The sequence below is a fragment of the Ascidia mentula genome, chromosome 9, assembly GCF_947561715.1.
Source record: "Ascidia mentula chromosome 9, kaAscMent1.1, whole genome shotgun sequence".
Lineage (NCBI taxonomy): Eukaryota > Metazoa > Chordata > Ascidiacea > Phlebobranchia > Ascidiidae > Ascidia > Ascidia mentula.
The window spans coordinates 6,011,219-6,029,469 of NC_138574.1; the positions used below are offsets into that span (position 1 = coordinate 6,011,219).

Below are 18,251 nucleotides of genomic sequence, written 5' to 3' on the forward strand. Positions count from 1 at the left end.
AATATATTTCGATAAAAAAACATATGCAGTGTATTAAAAACACAGATAAAACAGCTCATCTCTGCCTCCAGGATGCTCTACGTGCAGCACAACCCTTCGCACAGTTGACTTCCAAGCGTGTGATGACGCACACAGATTTTTACTTCGAAAACATATCTTTCCACAAATGTCCTCTAAGGAAAAGGGTGGAAATCGTCGGGTCGAGAATGGAAATTGATTCCTGGCATCGGATGCTAGAAATTTGCTCCAACCTAAAGTAAAAATTCAACTTTCATGTGAAAATCCCGCTTTAGGAAAGTAAGCATAAACAATGCATACTGCAGCGTACCAATTGATTCCCCGGTCGGCTGCTTTGCTAAAGCTAAAGTCTGCTTGCGTGTTCTTGCTGTATAGGTTACTAAGTTCGACTCCGTGGCAGACTTGTTTATTATATTGAAAGGCACGATTGCAATACCAGGTGGCTTAAGTTTAATTTGTTTCAAGCGCGTTTAACACGTGACTGAATTGCAGCGAATTAACTGTTAAAAGAACGTGCGAACGTTAAAGAGCGATGGCGAGAGTAACGACAGGGCCGAGAGAGTACGAGCAACTGGGAGAGTAGACAAGACTAGCCTGTCGAAGGATTACGAAATGGGCGTTTTATAACAAAGTGTCAGAAAAAATGTGTTGTCCAGCAGGATGCCAGAAAGCCTGTGGGAGCTCCGGCAGGAAAGCTTAACACCGTCTGAGGTCTTCGGTCGGTATGTGTTCCAAATGTGTAACGAATTAAGTAAGGAAACATGCGTGTTGCCACACATGTCCCTTCCTTGTGAAGATTGATAGTTTCTATCCGAAATCCAATATCGGTCTTGACCTTTGGCTGTTTCGAATTGGGTTGCATTGAATTCGGTGACTTGTGGTGGTTATCGGCCGCATTATCGTATTGGTTTTGCTGTCACGGTGATTCTATTTTTCTGTGTACGAAAGAAAACCGGCAGTAAAATGCCCAAACAATTTAAAATGTCAAGCTTTTATGGAAATTGCGTGCTGTATGACAGATAAAAAGGTTTATAGTAGTAAAAAATATGTTTTTGGATTAGACAGCAACAAAGACCATAAAACGTTAAAAGTGGTAGTTTAGTTTAAGATAAATTCATGTCACAAAAATATTGGCGAAAACCTCAAATCATACGTGAGTTAGGTTAATCAGCAGTTTCATACTTCAACCAGCCATAACAAACCTAGCTAAAATAGTGCAAGGATTTCTCCTAAAGGAACGTCAGTCGTGCTTGAATAAATGCCATTGGCATAGAAGTCATGTTGTCAAGACCAGAGAAGGTCTAAGGTATTCCGACATAATGACTGAAAATTGTATTTGTGTGACCTTGCTACAGGTCCCTTGCGTCAGATCCCTTAACTGCGCCACGCCTCTGCTGTGCATATGGAGGACTTTCTAAGCAGACAAAGTGTTTAGGTTAGGGTCCACAATTCACCATTAAGTAACGTGAAACACGTATGCCAATAAAACTAACGTTTTAGTTACATGAGTTACTTCAACTAAAGAACCCCTTTCTTGAAACAAAAACAATATAATACACACATACATACATATTGACATAATGCAAGTTCCACCGAAAGACAAGGCTGTCTGCTATTTTTTCAAGGGACAACATTTTTTACTTTAAGACTCACGCGAAGCACGTCTGTTCATCTGCCTAAAGCTTCCTGCACTTACTTCGTATACACAACTTCCTTCTTGTTGGCACAAGCGATAATAGAGGAATTTGTGAAATCAATCACTCGCACTTGGGTGCAAAATATTTGGAGTTGATAACTTTGAAAATGAAAGCCAAAGCTAAAATGCTGTTAATCATTAGTAAACGTTTCGAACACTAACTGCGTTCATCATCAGTACTACAATGAGCGCATGCAAGAAAAGCGTCGGGGTAATAAAGGACTGAGCAGGCAGAAGGGAAACAGCAGCAGCAACAACGAGCAACAAGCCGGAGGCATGTCACGTGACAACAACATCGAAGCGCAGCAGCGACTTCATCATTAGCAATGTGTCAGGCTGCAGTACGGACCTAGATGTTGAATAGGTAAAGGGGTTTGGAGCAGTCATCCACGATCAGTGCTGGTTTATGGTGTTGGATGTAAAGTGTTTCCAGAATCACTCGCACGTTACACAATTTCCCTCTCTTACAGTTGACTACGTTGCACACCAAACAGTTTCACGCATATTTACACAAAAGCATTCAAACTAGTAACAAAATGCTAATGTACGTATAAAGTTAAGTTTTATCAGACTTCGACAAATTTCCTTTTACCTAAACAACCCATTCAGTGTTCTTTGATAGTTAGGTGGTCACATCACGTCTATTCTTCCAACAACATAACATGGAACAAAGGAAGATCCAATACTTAATTTACGTGTAAAGAACGGGGTACCGACTTCACATGTCTCGACAAGCCCTAAATCGGTTGTTGCCTTTCCATATGTGGTATGACACACTAACATGACTGGCTGAACATTGTTCTATATAAAGGTTGTTAAAACCTGTTTAACCCGGGAGGAAAAACCTGTGTGAACCAAAGTACCAGCTGTGATATGGAAGTAATATGAAGAAGAACATTTTACAACTTGATATTTAGGAATAAAGTTACGTTTGAACATTGTACCATTCTATACTGGTATGACAATAACAGGCGTGTCGATATGACTTGCATAAAATTAAGATATCTCTTCTTAACTAAATATTGCTTTATCTTCAACACAGAACATTTAACTGTGCTTAGGAATTTTAACCTGTTTTAAGTAAACCTTACATGCTAAAACCCACACCAATGTTCTAATACGGTATTGTTGGGCTAAATTGGGTTTCAGTTATTCGTTACACATTACTTGTTAAAACTACTGTCTGAGATACCGGGGTCACTTCGGACATTAACACCAGTGTTATACGCTTGCTAATATAACAGGTCATGAAAAACGATTTTTTTTTTAATCAACCAAAAACATTTTTTTTAAATCAATGTGGAATGTCATTCTTATGTACGGTCTATAAACCAATACAAATCAAAATGATACAAAAACAAAAACTACATTCAAATATCTTTATGTATGACTCCATCTGCATAAACATTTTAATAAGCTGTGTTAAAAGACGCATAAACAACTTTGTAGCATCTCTTTTCTGGTATAAGCAATAGAGTCAATAATGTTTCCTATAGTGAGTTGCAGACACGGCCGCTGTTTCAACTTAAAAAGTCTCTTTTCTATCATTCTACTAGGTCTGCAGTGCTCTGTGTTACGCCTGGGTCGGAGGAACCAATTGGTGGACCATCGGCGTCTTGTTGTGCTTTTGCTTCAGAAATCTTGTCTTTGTACTTGCTTTGGAAGAAACCCACCTGTACAAACAAACATGAATAACAAAACGATAAAACAAATAACACATGTTCATACCTTCCAGAGAACCAGGCCAATAATGGCTAAAAGGGCGATACCTCCAAGGACTGCACCGATAATTGCGCCTATATTACTTCCAGTGTTGGCATTTGTCTGGCCAACCCCAGGAACATAAGTAGCCACGAATGATTGAACCTTCAATATAATATTATCTAAGCACTTCGGCGAAATGCCAACAACAATGAATTTACCTGAATAGTTGTCAAACCGTTTTGTGGAACAATGGATGAGGCTGAAGTATTCAAAATAACCTCACTTGTTAGTCCCGTATTAATGTTGGGCTAAAAAAACAGTACATTTGATCAGAAAAGTACATCACCATAGACATGGCACACACCTGAGACAACGATGGGAGCCAGAGTTTGTAATAAGCTGACACTGTGATTGTGCTGAACTCCGGTTGTTTGGATATTGTACACATGATAAAACCACACGACGCCGTGCTACAAGTCTGCACATATGACATTACATCTGAACCCATACTACATTACATTTGGTGACGCCTGTTGTTGTACAAACCGTAGACGATGTCAAAACAGCTTGTGATGTTGTTGGGAATTGCAGCGGCATGTTGAAAGTTCCATCATTGAACAATGGGATATTATACTTGTTGACTTTGTTCTTCTCGTCACATGTACAGTAGGTTGATGGCTTAATTAAAAAAATTGTTTTAGTTGCTGTTGCATAATTATTAAACGTCGCTACTAAATGTACCAGACACTGAAATTTGTGCAGATAAAGTAGAGGAAATCCATCCTTGGTTGCTTCTGGCCACGTAAATTGGAACCAGGCCGAAGAAAGAACGTTGTTTCCTCTATTTTCCATCTATTGTACAATTATAGAAATATTTTAGAAGAAAAAAAATTTCAGATAAAAACTGTACCGTTAACGTATGCAGTATGTCTGTCTGATTTCCACCGAGAATTGGATCAGCAAGGCTGTGGACCACATTACTTGATGTTGAATGATTAAAAAAAATTGTTTCGCGGGGAAACACTGTTCTGTTTACAAAAATAATAAAAATGTTTTTTGATATTTTTACATAATTCTATCCTATAAATTACCCTCCGGTTATTATGTTGACTCCATATTTGATCGGCAAACTATACGTAAAGATGTCGTTGCTGGAGGTAGGGTCATTTGAATTGTTTACACTGTTTAAAAAATAAGCATCATTGTATCACCTACAAACAATATTTATCTACAAAGGCTACCTGGAATAAATTTTTGCATTGATTGACAAAGTCTGGACAGTTGCAGTTTTTCGCAAGTCTTCCAAAGAATATGACAATTTTACATTGCACTGAAAAGTTTGTAAAACAATAAGTTCGTGAACGTGGTGTTGCACAATCTTAAATTCAACACAGTTTACCGTTTCCCCACTCATCAAAACGGAAGCAAGGTTGTTCAACACAATGACTGTTTTTCCCAAAGCACTGAGTATGTCGGATTTAATTGCACACGCACTTGTCACCTTTGAAACACCAGGCAATTAGATAAAGAAGTTATTCCACAAGCAACAAAAGTGGAGAAATTCAAACCTGATTAATCCCAATACCGCTCGAAATAACCTCAAATTTGGTAAAAAATGAATGATCGGGTCCAGCGTTACTAATAGCAACTGAAACAGTCATCAGACCAGGGGCAGACTCAATCACAAAAGCTTGGTTTGAAGCAGGTATCCTGAATTACAAATCTTCATTTTTTTTGCTTACTTAACGCTTTCAACCTTGAAACTTACGAAAATGTGGGAGATAAGCTAAGGTCGTGAGTACACAGGTTTTTACTCCCAGTACAACCAGTTGTAAGTAACAATTCAGCTACCACATAATTTAGAGAAAGTGGATCCAATACTGCTGATTGTAGGCTGTTTTTGTGACTGTTGGTAAAATCGTATGAATATTTTATAATTAAAGGCAGAGCACTTAATGAGCTGGTTGATGAGTAAGCCGCCACCTATCAAAAAATTCAGCGTTTTTAGTATGTTATTATTTTGTTTAGAAAAATAACGTCGTACGTTTAGGCGAATTCCGTACGTGAAACACAGATTGGTTTGTTGAACAACTCGGTTGCTTGTAATAAACGAAGCTGTGGTCGCGTTATCGGAAAACTGCATCCGTTTTGAAGTCAACATAGTGTTGTCCAATGTAAGAGTTGTCACCATTTCTAAATGAAATCTCCATTACCCAACAACGAAACTACCCGTCATTTGACAAAATGTCTCGTCCACTTACGATGTGACACAGGACTGACAGCTGAACGTTGTGTTGATTGGATGCAAACTTGTACTGTGGCACACTTAAGTGAACGCAAGCACGTGAGAAGATCAACTGATGGTGGAGTAATTGTCACACTTGCCGCAACATCGACAACTGGTCGAGAACGAAGGATAACTACTTTATCGCTGATGGGTACAGATACCAATATATCAGGATAGTTGTTTTTATCAACGTCAACGCCCTTCATTGGTGTTTTGGTGAATGAATAACCAAAATTTGCCAAATTTTGCCCAACAGAGTTTCCTAATATTTTCTGCAGATAAGGAAGTTTGAGCGAAAAGCATAAAAGTTGAATCATACCCAATAATTACCTGTTTATGAAGTTCGCTTATTCCTGATGAACTGGAATAATACAAGTAAATCGCTCCACTGCTTGTTGCTGTGTTTGATTCCATTGGAGCACCGATTACTATGTCGTCATAACCATTTTGATCGACGTCACCAACACGTGCTATGCTCATTCCAAACCGAGAACCAATCACGTTGGAGCCAGTTAATATGACCGGGTTGAACAAAGCGTTCTGAAATTGAAATAATTTAAATCGGTTTAAATGTCTAATGTAAGTTACACTTACCCAATTTTGAGATCCAGGATTTGATGGATCGTTCATATAAACAAACACTCGTCCTTGATCGTATCCAGCTTGATTTGAATATAAAGGGGCCGACACAAGAAGATCGTCAAGGTTGTCATTATTTAAATCGACTCCTAACACAGATTGACCGAAATATGCTCCAAGTTGCCATAGAGCGTCGGGTGGACGTAAGAAATAAAAATTGGATTGTGGATTTGTAAGCTGATTCGATTCGACGATTAAAACCTTCAATGTTGAAAAAGCTTCTTATAGTTGTAATTATTTATTCGAGGGATATTTACCCGCCCCTTTGAATTATATCTTGGTTCTCCACTGGCTACAAACTCCGTGTTCCCTCCATTAAAATTTCCAATTGAGACAGAATAACCTGAAATTCCAATAACATTGTAGAGCTGTTTACTTTCTTAAATGTAAAAGATACCTAAATATGTGTCCTTCAATTGTGTTAGATTTTCGGGTTTGGCGATCGTTTCCAATCCGGTCGTATTGAGAAGTTGATATGTGGAGGTCTTACTAACTGGCTGTTGGTAATCCATAACAGTCCCAATCCTATCATAAGATCCAACCGAACCCACATAAAACTTACTCGCCTATTACGGAAGAAAATCAATTTAAAGTGAAATATGAAATGTGTTTGTAGAGCATCAAATACTATTAGTCTTATAGCAATAAATTGCTTGCTTACTGAAGATGCTGATGAAAATCCGAGTTGACATTGACTGACGTCATTAGTCGAGTTAGAAGTTGACCCTTTATAAATGCAGTATGAGATATGCTAAAATATCTTGTAAAACAATGTATCAGTAACGCACACACGACGTTTCGACAAAACAATATACTTAAAATGTGGACAGATTTCAAATGTGAGCTACAAAACAGAAAAATAACAAGATGTAGTCAATTGCTTAAACAGCAAGGTACTTTCGACAGAGACAATGTTTGCATAAGTTTTATTATACCTTCTAGTCCTGAAGTAGTTGTTTCTTTAATTACCGCAACAAGGTCTTGTAATATAGAGCCAAGTTTTGTGTAGTCTTCCACCGTAAGGGACCTGGACGCCACACCAGCAATTACATCAATTTCAGCTTGCTTGTAGCCTCCAACACCAACTCCCACTGTAATGATTCCTGCATTTCTATGTGTCAAAATGTAGAAAACCAGCATTATCACATTGATTTAGATTTTTAGTATTTGATATCTCAGTATAATAGGGTGTAGCAACCTTGCATCATTTGATGCTTGTGTCACCGTTGGGCCACCTCCATTTGATCCCCCGTCGGTTATTACTATCATCAACTTTGTAGAATACCATCTACCATTGTTGGTCAGTTCCCTGGTAGCAGCCTCAATAGCATAACCGGTTCTTGTGTAGGAGCCAGAAATATATCCAGTTTGTTTGATAGAATCTGTGTGGCAATTATCATCGTCAAAAGTATGTAAAATATTCATCGTCAAAAGTATCTGCAAATTCTTACCTGTCAAACCTGAGTAGTTTTTGTCAAAATTGCTCAACGTAAAAGCAATCGCGGTGCGATGTGAAAACAAAATCATTCCAACACGAAATTCGCCACTTTCAATCCGAGTTCTACGAAAGACGGAAACAAACGTGTTTTTAGGGTAATGTGGTCGGCATAGTTCCCCAATTATATAAATGGATACAGGAAGGTCACTGTAGCAAACAATGACAATTTTGTTACATGTGCTTTTTCAGTTTTACTGTACAAGTATAGCCTCGCGGCATTACGAAGTGCTCAAATATTATACAGTTACCATGTCATATTTTGAGGACATTCAATTAGAGAATGCCGAAATACAGGTATAATTTAAAAATGTTTTAATGTAAGTTAACTGGAAATTGGAGACGATTGAAAGAAGCCATTCAAGTCCTTTATTAAAATTGGCCAATCGTACGCTTCCTGAATCATCGACAACAAAAACAAGATCAACAGTTTGCCATCCAGGACACGCTAAATACAAATCCAATTATTCTTTCAAAAAATGCATTCCTAATTTAAGTGTCAGTTTCTTACCCCAAGTACATGGAGTCGGAAGTTCTTCCGGAGAAAGAGAATACTTGTAGCAAACACCGATCATACGTTGTTGGACTTGAGCGTTTGAACACGTTTGTATGAAGTTGGGACCACATACCTGGTTCACGTTCAAAAATGTTTTAAATTGTTTGAAAACGTTTGTTGTAATTTGCAAGAATGTGAGTTATTTATAATCGCCACTTTTTTCGCCTTGCTCAGTAACACTCAGTAAAGTTAAGATATTCCACGGTGATGGCATGATTGTACGATGTTACGGCTCTAGTTTATTTCACAACTCATACCGCCACGATCGAAGAAGAAAATTCCTCCAAGGTCATTCCCATTGCCCCTTGTTTTCCTGTGTTCAGAAAAAATAAAGTAACTGTACCCAGAAAAAACTGGATATTTTATTTATAATCCCATGACTTAGAGTACCAAAGCAAGGCAACATACCAGTAACTATGGGTGTGTTACACATTGTGTTTGTGTTTGCTGTTAATGGACATCGGTAGAAAGCACCAGATGGGATGCGGTTGGTTTTGCTTCCATGGTAAGGAGCTCCAACGTACACCGCATTTCCTCCTTCATTGCTGCAAAGATGATTAATCGTAACGTACGTACCAGAAGTTATAATCAGGACGTGATGGACTGGTATGCATTTGTACACGAAATGCTTGGGAGTGATAGTCAATTTATTCCGTAAATCAATCAAAACATAATAAGTGATGGAATTTCGGTGCTTTGATATTCACAATAATCAATTTGTATTAATCTGTTGGCGGGATTTGTTTCTTTAAGTTTAGTTGTGCTTAGCTGTACTGCAGTGGGTATTCATTTAAATGTGCTGGTTTCTTATGTTTCATGTGTTTAGGAGGCAGTTAACTATCAGGAATTAACGGTATTAAATGATAAGCATTTATCCAAGACATTTAAGGTTTGCCCACGTCACAGTTCGGTAAGTTTTGTTTGGTTAGTTTGTGTGGCGCTGTACGTTGTGTCATGTATGAACTTTTGTTGCAGAAAACCGCGTTTTTTTGTGACGCGTGTATTTTGATTGGACAATAAACTCTGTTTACGAGCACTGGCAGTTGGCAAGCGCTGCCCACGTGTGCGGCGTAACAATCACTGCCAGGGCAAAAGGTCTCGCTTCAAGAAATTATGTCCTTTTTCGAAAAGAGCTTTTGCTGAACAATGAACTGGGATATTAACTACCAGGATACACGATAAACTACTATTCTGCTATACTAAATAAGTTCTTCCATTTAAAAACAACGAAACAGACACCTTTGTTAGAAACAATGTATTTTTCGGATGTTTCGTTTGTTTAGCTTCGCCGAGGAAAATTAATTTCGCCGATTTCCGTTTTTTGCCCTTAACAATTCCAAATTCTTGTTACCTGTGGTTTGTCTGATTGATCGCATCGATTAATGATTTTGGTTTAAGTTATATCCCGCTAAGTTTAAGACAGTTGTGCATTTATGAACCAATTTACCTTTTCTTTGCGTTTTGTTTCGCGTTTTGTTCTTTTGGGAATTCTCAGGCTAGTTGGTCGGACAGAGCGAAACGAATGAAAAACGCATTCTGTTCTTAAACAAGTGCTTATGTTTCATTGTTTTTACCGGAAGAACGCATAGATCAAGAACTTATGCATTAAAATTGGAACAACACATAAAACAATGGGGATTTGTTAAGTCATAATGCTTTGCTTTCTGTTTCACATAACTTACCTGGAAACATAAGCACTGGAGACTCCAAACGCAAACTTTTGCCAACTTGAGGTTTTGGAAGGATACAACTGATTGTACGCACGAGTCTCAATGTTAGACGAAATAACGTTTTTAGCAAACAAAACAATACAAGTCAATACTACATACAAATCCATCTAAATTGTAAAGGAACATAATTAAGTTGATCGGAATTGCTCTTCTGGCACTTAGTTTCTAAAGTGTTTATTGGAAACCAACGTTTCGTCTGCCATCCGGCGAGACTTCTTCAGGGTTATGTCAACAGTGAAGCATCACGCACATAAAACACTAAAAACGCAGGAAAAACGCAAGAAAAACACAAGGAAAAAGGCATAGATAACACTGGCACCGCTTGCATCGTCACGTGAACCAGGTGTGTAACAAAAAAAGTAAAAAATTCCACTTTCATATGAAAATCACGCTACCGGAAAGTAAGCAGAAACAATGCATACTCTTACGCGCCGATACAGGTCGCTGTAACTGCAAAGGCTATCATATATCGATCATAAGGTTCTCTGGTATTGCAGCCAGGTTAAACCTCTGTCACGTTTTCCTGACGAGTTGGGGTGAAACTCAATACCTTTATCCGGCCATGCCAGTGATTCTTAATCTACTTCCTTGTCGGAAAATACCCTTTCGAAATCACCAACCAGTTTAGGCCCCCCCATTCCTTTTGACTTATACTGAGGCATATTACATAACCACACTTAAAGATTCTGTCCTGCCTCACCGGTTAGATCATCCTTTATGTTTAAGAACCACTGAGTTGCGCATTGGCTGCGATGCCACTGCCTGATGATGACCATACATATTGTGAACATAAATTAGACTAAAAAACAAGTTCCTCCATGCGACAAGGTTATCTGCTATTTTACCAAAGGACAACATTTTTCACTTCCTTTATCATTTTTGAAAACATTGCTACCGGAGCATACAATTTTAAGGATTACGCGACGCACGCCCGTTCATCTACCTAAAGTTACCTGTATTTACTTCGTGTACCCAACTTCCCCTTTTTTGACTCTAGCGGAAGCGGCGTAATTTGTAAAATCAATCACTCGCATGTTGCACAATTTCCCTCTTACGGTTTACTACGTCGCGCAGCGAAGTGTTTTACGCATATTTACACATACCCTAGTATCCAAAAATACCTAACAAAATACTATGCAGGTCGAAAGTTATTTTTTTTAGACTTCATCAAATTTTCGTTCAACACAAACAACTAGGTCAGTGGTCTTCGATTATTAGGTAGTCACGTCACGTCACGTCTATTCTTTCAACAACATAACATGGAACAAAGGAAGTTCCAATACTTAATTTACGTTTAAAGAACGGGGTACTTGTGGATATCCTTTGTTGATATGACGTCATTGTTGTTTAGACATTTCACTACAAGCCGACTTCACATGTCTCGACAAGCTCTAAATCGGTTGTTGCTTTACTATATGTGGTATGACACACTAACATGACTGGCTGAACATTGTTCTATATAAAGGTTGTTAAAACCTGTTTAACCCGGGAGGAAAAACCTGTGTGAACCAAAGCACCAGCTGTGATATGGAAGTAATATGAAGAAGAACATTTTACAACTTGATATTCAGGAATAAAGTTTGCCAAATGAACCTTGTATCACTCTACATTGGTATGACAATAGTAGGCTTGTGTCGCTCTCTCTTTCGTAATATCAATATATACAGAGGTGGGATTAAGCCAGTTTGCGCCAAACTGCTCTTGGAACTTAACGACCTACGTGAACCGGATGCTAACAACCGTATGTGTATGGGCCTATCTTTTACTTCAAGCACTGTATTCACGCGGTTACTATGGCATGCTGCTAGTGAGAGAACCGGATGCTAAACTATTTTAATCCCATAGTATATCTCTGCTTAACTAAACATTGCTTTATCTGCAACACAGGAGATTTAACTATGCTTAGGAATTTGTGATTTACAGAAAAATGTAGACAAGAAAAGTCTACAAATAACTTAACAAACGAATGTTTGCCCAGGATTGAAAGACAAATTAGAAATAAAAAAAACGAATAATCCAAATAGTTTAATCTGAAAGTTTGCAAATTCTGTTATTTTTCCTAACATATTCATGAGCTATCTAGTTTGTTTTAATGAAAGCTTGTGACAATAAGCTCATGAGAACAAAGTAAAAATGGATAAAAAAACGATGATATTGGTGAAAAAACGTTACTTTAGACAAAAGTTTGGGTAACACTGCTCTTTCACTAAACCGCAACAAATAGGCTATGTCACTCGGATGATTTCGTACAATAATGTCGTGTTTTAGTACGCAAGGTTAGAAACACTTGTCTGGAATTGTGTTTTTCATAAGTGTGTATTTTTTTCTATATTTTGGTAAATTTCGGCTTTATAATCTTTTATATTTTACACCTGACTTTTGTCACCTATGCTAATTATCTCGTTTGCGTATTTCAACATGCACTTTAATCTCCTCATCAGTCCGGTAAGCGCAGCAATAGCCTTTCTGTTTCTTGCAAAACATATACAGACCGTAAGAAAGTCGCAGACATACAGAGAGATACGTATGGTCTTAGCTACAGACTCGTTTATATGACGGGTTTCCACTCAAGGATAATCCCACATGCCAACCTACGCAAGAATGGTTGCAGTGGTTTTTGACAACTGGAAGTTACAAAGTATAATTTGTGTTAAATTAGGGCAATTTTTACTATTTTCTTACTATTTAGACAAACGGATTTCAATCTAGGGGTCGACTTTTATAAAAATTCCTACTCAAAAGAGTTCGAACAGTTCCCCTTGTCAGTTTGCAGTAAAGTCGATTAAGAGGCGGGAGTTGATTGTTGTGATAATACGGCAGCGTATGTCGTTGTCACGCAAAAGAATGGGCATATTCATTAGGAATAAAAAATAGAAATGTAATAAATGAGACAAACTGTTTGACGATTATACCTTCTACACATCTGTTTAATACCATCAACAGCCCAATTTTGGTGGGGACCAACCATTTCATAGAATTGTGCGAGTACAAAGTTTCTGGTTTGGAACCGACTGGGCGTGTTAACCTCGAATTACTTTTTTTTCGATTAAACTACAAAGCGGACAATTTGACAAAACCAAACTTGGTAACCTTTGCATTCTGTGAGCTGCCGACAGATGGCCACTGTTTCTACCTACAAAATCTCACAATGCACTTTGGTGAGACTATTGTATCTTGCCTGCCAAGCGACCAGAGTAATATTTGCCTCGTTATTTGGAAGGGGCCTTCCCAGGCTACGCCAAAGAGCTGCTATCGAATTTTAGAGACCATAGTACAAACTTGGCTACATCCAGTGGTGGGATTCAAATATTTTGAAATAGTTTGCATAGTTTGCATTGTGCAATACTATTTCTCTCACTATAGCAGCATGCCACAGTAACCGATGGAATACATTGCTCGAATAGAAACATAGGTTTACACATACGGTTGTTAACAACCGGATCGCTTTGGTCGTTAAATTCCAAGAACAGATTAGCGCGAACCGGTGCGAACCGGCTGAATTCTACCACTGGCTACATCATTGCGAATTGGCTACACCAGCATTATGCCTTCATTTTTAAATACGTAAGTTTTTAATAAAGAGCTAATTGTTGCGGTGGAAAAGAGCGGCGCACATGATGTCACAAGAGCTCTTCCTGTTATTGGTGACGTACAGTTCCGCATTGCACGTCACGTTTGGAGGGAGATCGTATTGGGGAAGTTTTGTTGCAGACAAAGTTTATTGTTGCTGTTGCTTGTGAGTAAAGTTACAATACTCAGATCATTTTGACAGAAACAGCGATATCACGCATTGACAGTACTTTGTTCTACTGCGCGACGTAGTTTGATTCTTTTCGCAAATTGTGTTTTATGTACATAAGATATGTAACCACAAAGAACAGTAAACACCGAAAAATATTTTTCTAAATTAGCAAGGCTATTTAAGAACCCAGAATCTTAATCGTACCAAGAGTTGGATATTTTAAAGTCTCAAAGCCTAAAACTATTTTCGCGACCTGTAGTCCAAGAAAACATTTCCAATTTATAACCTGACGCTTAAAATAGAACTTTATAACTTCATGTAGTATAAACATTTAGACTATGGTTGGCCGAAGTACGGCCCGCAACATAAATGCGACAAAACGGTCTGTTTCGGATTTTCTGGTTTGGGTTTGCCTAGGACATATAGCAATACTTCGGTTATGGTCAAGGGCTTAATATTACATCACAAAACCTCTATATGTCATATATAACGAGCACAAGTGAACATTTTTCCATTGACTGCTCCAGGGGCGCCAACCTTTTTACTAATGTCAGTGCATCGCCTACTTTATTTCACCAAAGGCCGCCAAGCAGTCCGAACTGATAACTCCGCATCTACTTACAAAATTGCAATTCTTTCGTAAAAATATATAGTCGTATGATGTTTTGTAACAAATTCTAACTAATTTCAGAAGCCAAACATCCAGGAAAAAGTTTTCAACAACTCACGGGCGGCAATACAAATGTTCTATAAAATATTGATGTACCGAAGCTTTGTTGAATTTATTTGTTCAAATCACCGATTTTAATGAAGACTCGGCCAAAACCGAACTTTTACGCTCAAAAAGAATGTTCTGAAATACCAACATTAGCTGTGGACCTCATCGATAATTTTTGTTACTGTGAAAAGATAAGAGTATATCGGCCGCAAAACTTGTCTTTCCCGTACAAAATCGGTAAAACACAAAACTAACGAAGGCCATGACAACCTTAAAACCCAAAGAACTGGGATAATAATTACAAAACAACTATCCTGTTGAAGCACGACTGTCTGTCTTACGGTAAAAACTCTTCTTTCAAAAGCATAGCTTTCGCATTTGCATAGGGTCACAAATGATTCGGTCGATTCCGCCGACTTCTTTCGGCACATGATTAGGTACATCACAACTATACAGTATGTGTACAGCCACAGGTTGTGCACTGGAATAAAGAAGAACGTAGTCGAGTTTGTACCCATTAAACAGCGTAGCGTTGCAATCATTATTGGCATCAACAATCACCGCAATAACGCATGCAAAAAAGGTTTTGTGGTTTCAAAATCCTGTGCCTTCCGCGCGCAAAAAAAATTGAAAAAAAAACAATTGTACACCCCTAAACTAGATCCGATGGAAAACTATGACTTGCCAATTCACAAGTATATCTGATTCGCACAAGGTAATGATTAGTGTGATCCAGAATATAACAACTATAGGATTTTTCAGTTTAAAAAAAAATAGATTAGAATTACCGAATTCTTACAATCTAGAAAATTAACCCAGAAACTTTAAACTAGAATTACACTTAAACAAGCCAATGAGTCAAGTTTTAATCATGCTACAACAGGATTTATTCTTGTTGTCTTCAAATATGGAAAATTTTTGTTCTTAACTATGGACTCAGATGCTGGCCTTGCGATATTTGTACCTTCAAGGCAATATACAAACAAAACACTAGCTTTTAACAACAGGAGCATTCTGGTTGATGTTGACAATATATTATTCGCCCTGTGTGCATCATCAGGTCCTTCATAGTAAACACAACAATAAAATGATGTAAAAATCGTCAGAAATACAATAACACTAAATGTGTTAAACGTCCACATGATTGCGAAGGGCAGCTCAACATCGCTTCGAACTATTATGGAACCTGAGACACAAATATCGGGCTTTTAAACAATCAATCGTTTTTTTATCGCTGTAGCCGTAAACAACTATATGTATAGTAATCTTGAATAGCAAACAGTAATCGTAGGTAGCAGAAAACAACTGGCACATGAATTTGACTAAAAATGTTCGTATTGAAATGGGAAGTAGTTGAACCTCATTCAACACTGCATGACAACCACCTTCTACCTAAAGCGAAACTCAGAGTCTCAGACTGATTCGAACAACAACAGCATGCACTGGGAGGCATCATCAGGATTCTACTGCTTGTGCGACGTAACAACGATACATTGTGTTGACGAATATAACGCCCTCCGCAACAGGCCTGGACAGCGGTCGCGCTAGTTTTGTTTCAAAACTGAAGGCGAATGTGTTTCAACTGGTTTGAACAGTTGTGCGAAACGTGTAGATAGTTTTTGATGTGTTATTAATAAGATGATACACAGATGATAGTTTTTCCACATACGTATTTTGTTGATCTTAAACATCAACAGTCCAGCAGACTTTTGCAACGATACTGTTAGTAGGGATCTGATTGCTAAAACCCAGACAACACGTCCAGCTTTGAAAAATATTGGGCATTAGCAAACTGAGCCATCAGGTAAGGTGCAATTTCCAGCAACCGGAATACGATTACGAGAATAGTCAAGAAGCACGGTTTGGGACCTTTTGTTGAAGTTTGTGAAGAGCGTGGCATGTAATAATATTTACTTCCCAGTATCAACTTTGAAGTGCATTAATGACCCATTTATCTCAAGGGAAACATGACAAGCATTCCACGAATTTGTACTCACTGAACTATGCTGAAATTCTTCATCACCACCCTTGAAAACTTCCGCAACACCTCTGTAACTCTGATTAGGTCCAGTGGAAACGTCACAACATCTCGAGAAGTGATTCTTTTGGCACCGCATTTGAAACAAACTTTGCCATAATCCGGACATTCGAACCTTTGATTACACCAGTCACATAATTTGCAATTTGGGTGCTTGTGCACAACTTGATTGGCACTCGATTGAGTTCGGTTGATAAACATTTCCGGGGCCTTACTGTTGATACATCTTGCTTGTTTTTGAGAAACTTCTTTTGATCAACTAACGTTATAATGGCCTTCAGTAATGTAAGTTTCTCCCCCCGCAGGAGAGCTTCACGGACTTGATTATGGGCAATACCACATACTATTCGGTAAAATTCAAACTGCTGTCTGAAGCTTTTCCAATTTCTAGCAACGTTTGCCGTCCATTGCATTAGACCAGGCGACTTCAAAACTTAATCCGTCTTGAGTTTACTTCTGACACCAAGCATAGTATTCTGACGTGTGTAGCCACTTATTGCTTTGCAGTCTTTATTGTAATGCGCCTCAGAGGTCGCAGGCGTTCGTTTACAGACGGACCGAAGGTTGCATAAGACGGAGGCTTTCCTACAGAACTCGCACAGTCTTCTGGCATCCGGCTCGACGGCGGACCTTTTTTCATTATAAGTTATTAAATACCCGTTCGCACTTTACTCTGTCAATTGGCTGTCATTCAATCTGCCACCCAACTAGTCTTGATCACTCAACTAACAACTGACACGCGGTAGATGGTACTCGCTCAGTCACTAGCGCGCTTGGAAGAAATTAAACAAGCAGACTTAGCTTCAGTCTTAGTAGCAGACCGGAATCATTTGGTACTGCCATACTCAACATAGAGACAATAATTCAACAGAATCCAAACAGAAAATCATTAGTAGTATTTTTAAAATCGTTAGCGGCCTTTACCTGTTCAGATGAAGAATGCTGACTGTGACATACTGTCTCGAATTGGTACAGAGACCACACAGAAGCTTCTTGAATTTACCTGAATTGTGAAATTTATTACTACCTATATGCCTGATAATATCAACATAACTGTATGTCGGATAATATTCCTGGACAAGCTCAAAGTTGTTTTCCAATAATTAGACAGGCAGTTTGTATCTTGCGGCACGATAGAAACCATTGTTGTCCAATGACGCATTAATTAGCTGAATCAGCCACTTTGGCACGATAGAAACCATTGTTGTCTCGCTCCACCTTTGTCAGGAAAACGTGACTGATCAAGCTAGGTCAGTGTTTCCGACCGGTGGTACGCGTACCACAAGTAGTACGCGAAGGCATTCCAGGTGGTACGCAAGAACTTTTTCGTAATTTGCGGATATAGTTCAAATTTAAAAAATCGTATGTGGTCTCAAAATGTTCGATACTTCATCTCCTACATTACTTTATAACACTCAAATAGGTGGAACGCTTCGAAATTGTTTACCTCCAAGTGGTACGCAACCCCAAAATGGTTGGGAATCTTAGCTGCTAGGCTGCCAAGCCTGTAAACCTAACGATCGCGATACGAAAGCTGTGATCGCCAGGCAAGGACCTGCACAGTGGGGCGATCCTGCCAAACATGCTTTGCATGAAATATTACTCTCTAATTTAACCTCAAAAAAAGC

General features: G+C 38.5%; 1 protein-coding gene across 1 annotated transcript; it reads right to left on the minus strand.

Moving 5' to 3' along the window:
• Positions 1–2,973: 2,973 nt before the first annotated feature.
• On the minus strand, positions 2,974–10,787 carry LOC145914444 (integrin alpha-2-like). The gene is made up of 28 exons (XM_083002275.1): positions 10,728–10,787; positions 10,078–10,232; positions 8,804–8,940; positions 8,653–8,708; positions 8,351–8,468; positions 8,170–8,287; positions 7,796–7,905; positions 7,543–7,726; positions 7,280–7,455; positions 7,006–7,070; positions 6,742–6,910; positions 6,602–6,687; positions 6,300–6,545; positions 6,036–6,245; positions 5,680–5,977; positions 5,463–5,611; positions 5,187–5,401; positions 4,987–5,128; positions 4,818–4,919; positions 4,660–4,748; positions 4,510–4,599; positions 4,329–4,446; positions 4,160–4,270; positions 3,965–4,096; positions 3,783–3,896; positions 3,637–3,726; positions 3,443–3,580; positions 2,974–3,387 (listed from the first exon to the last, which is right to left on the minus strand). Exons 1-28 carry the CDS (start codon positions 10,785–10,787, stop codon positions 3,259–3,261), a joined length of 3,807 nt encoding a protein of 1,268 aa, XP_082858401.1. The 3' UTR covers positions 2,974–3,258.
• Between the last annotated feature and the right edge of the window lie 7,464 nt (positions 10,788–18,251).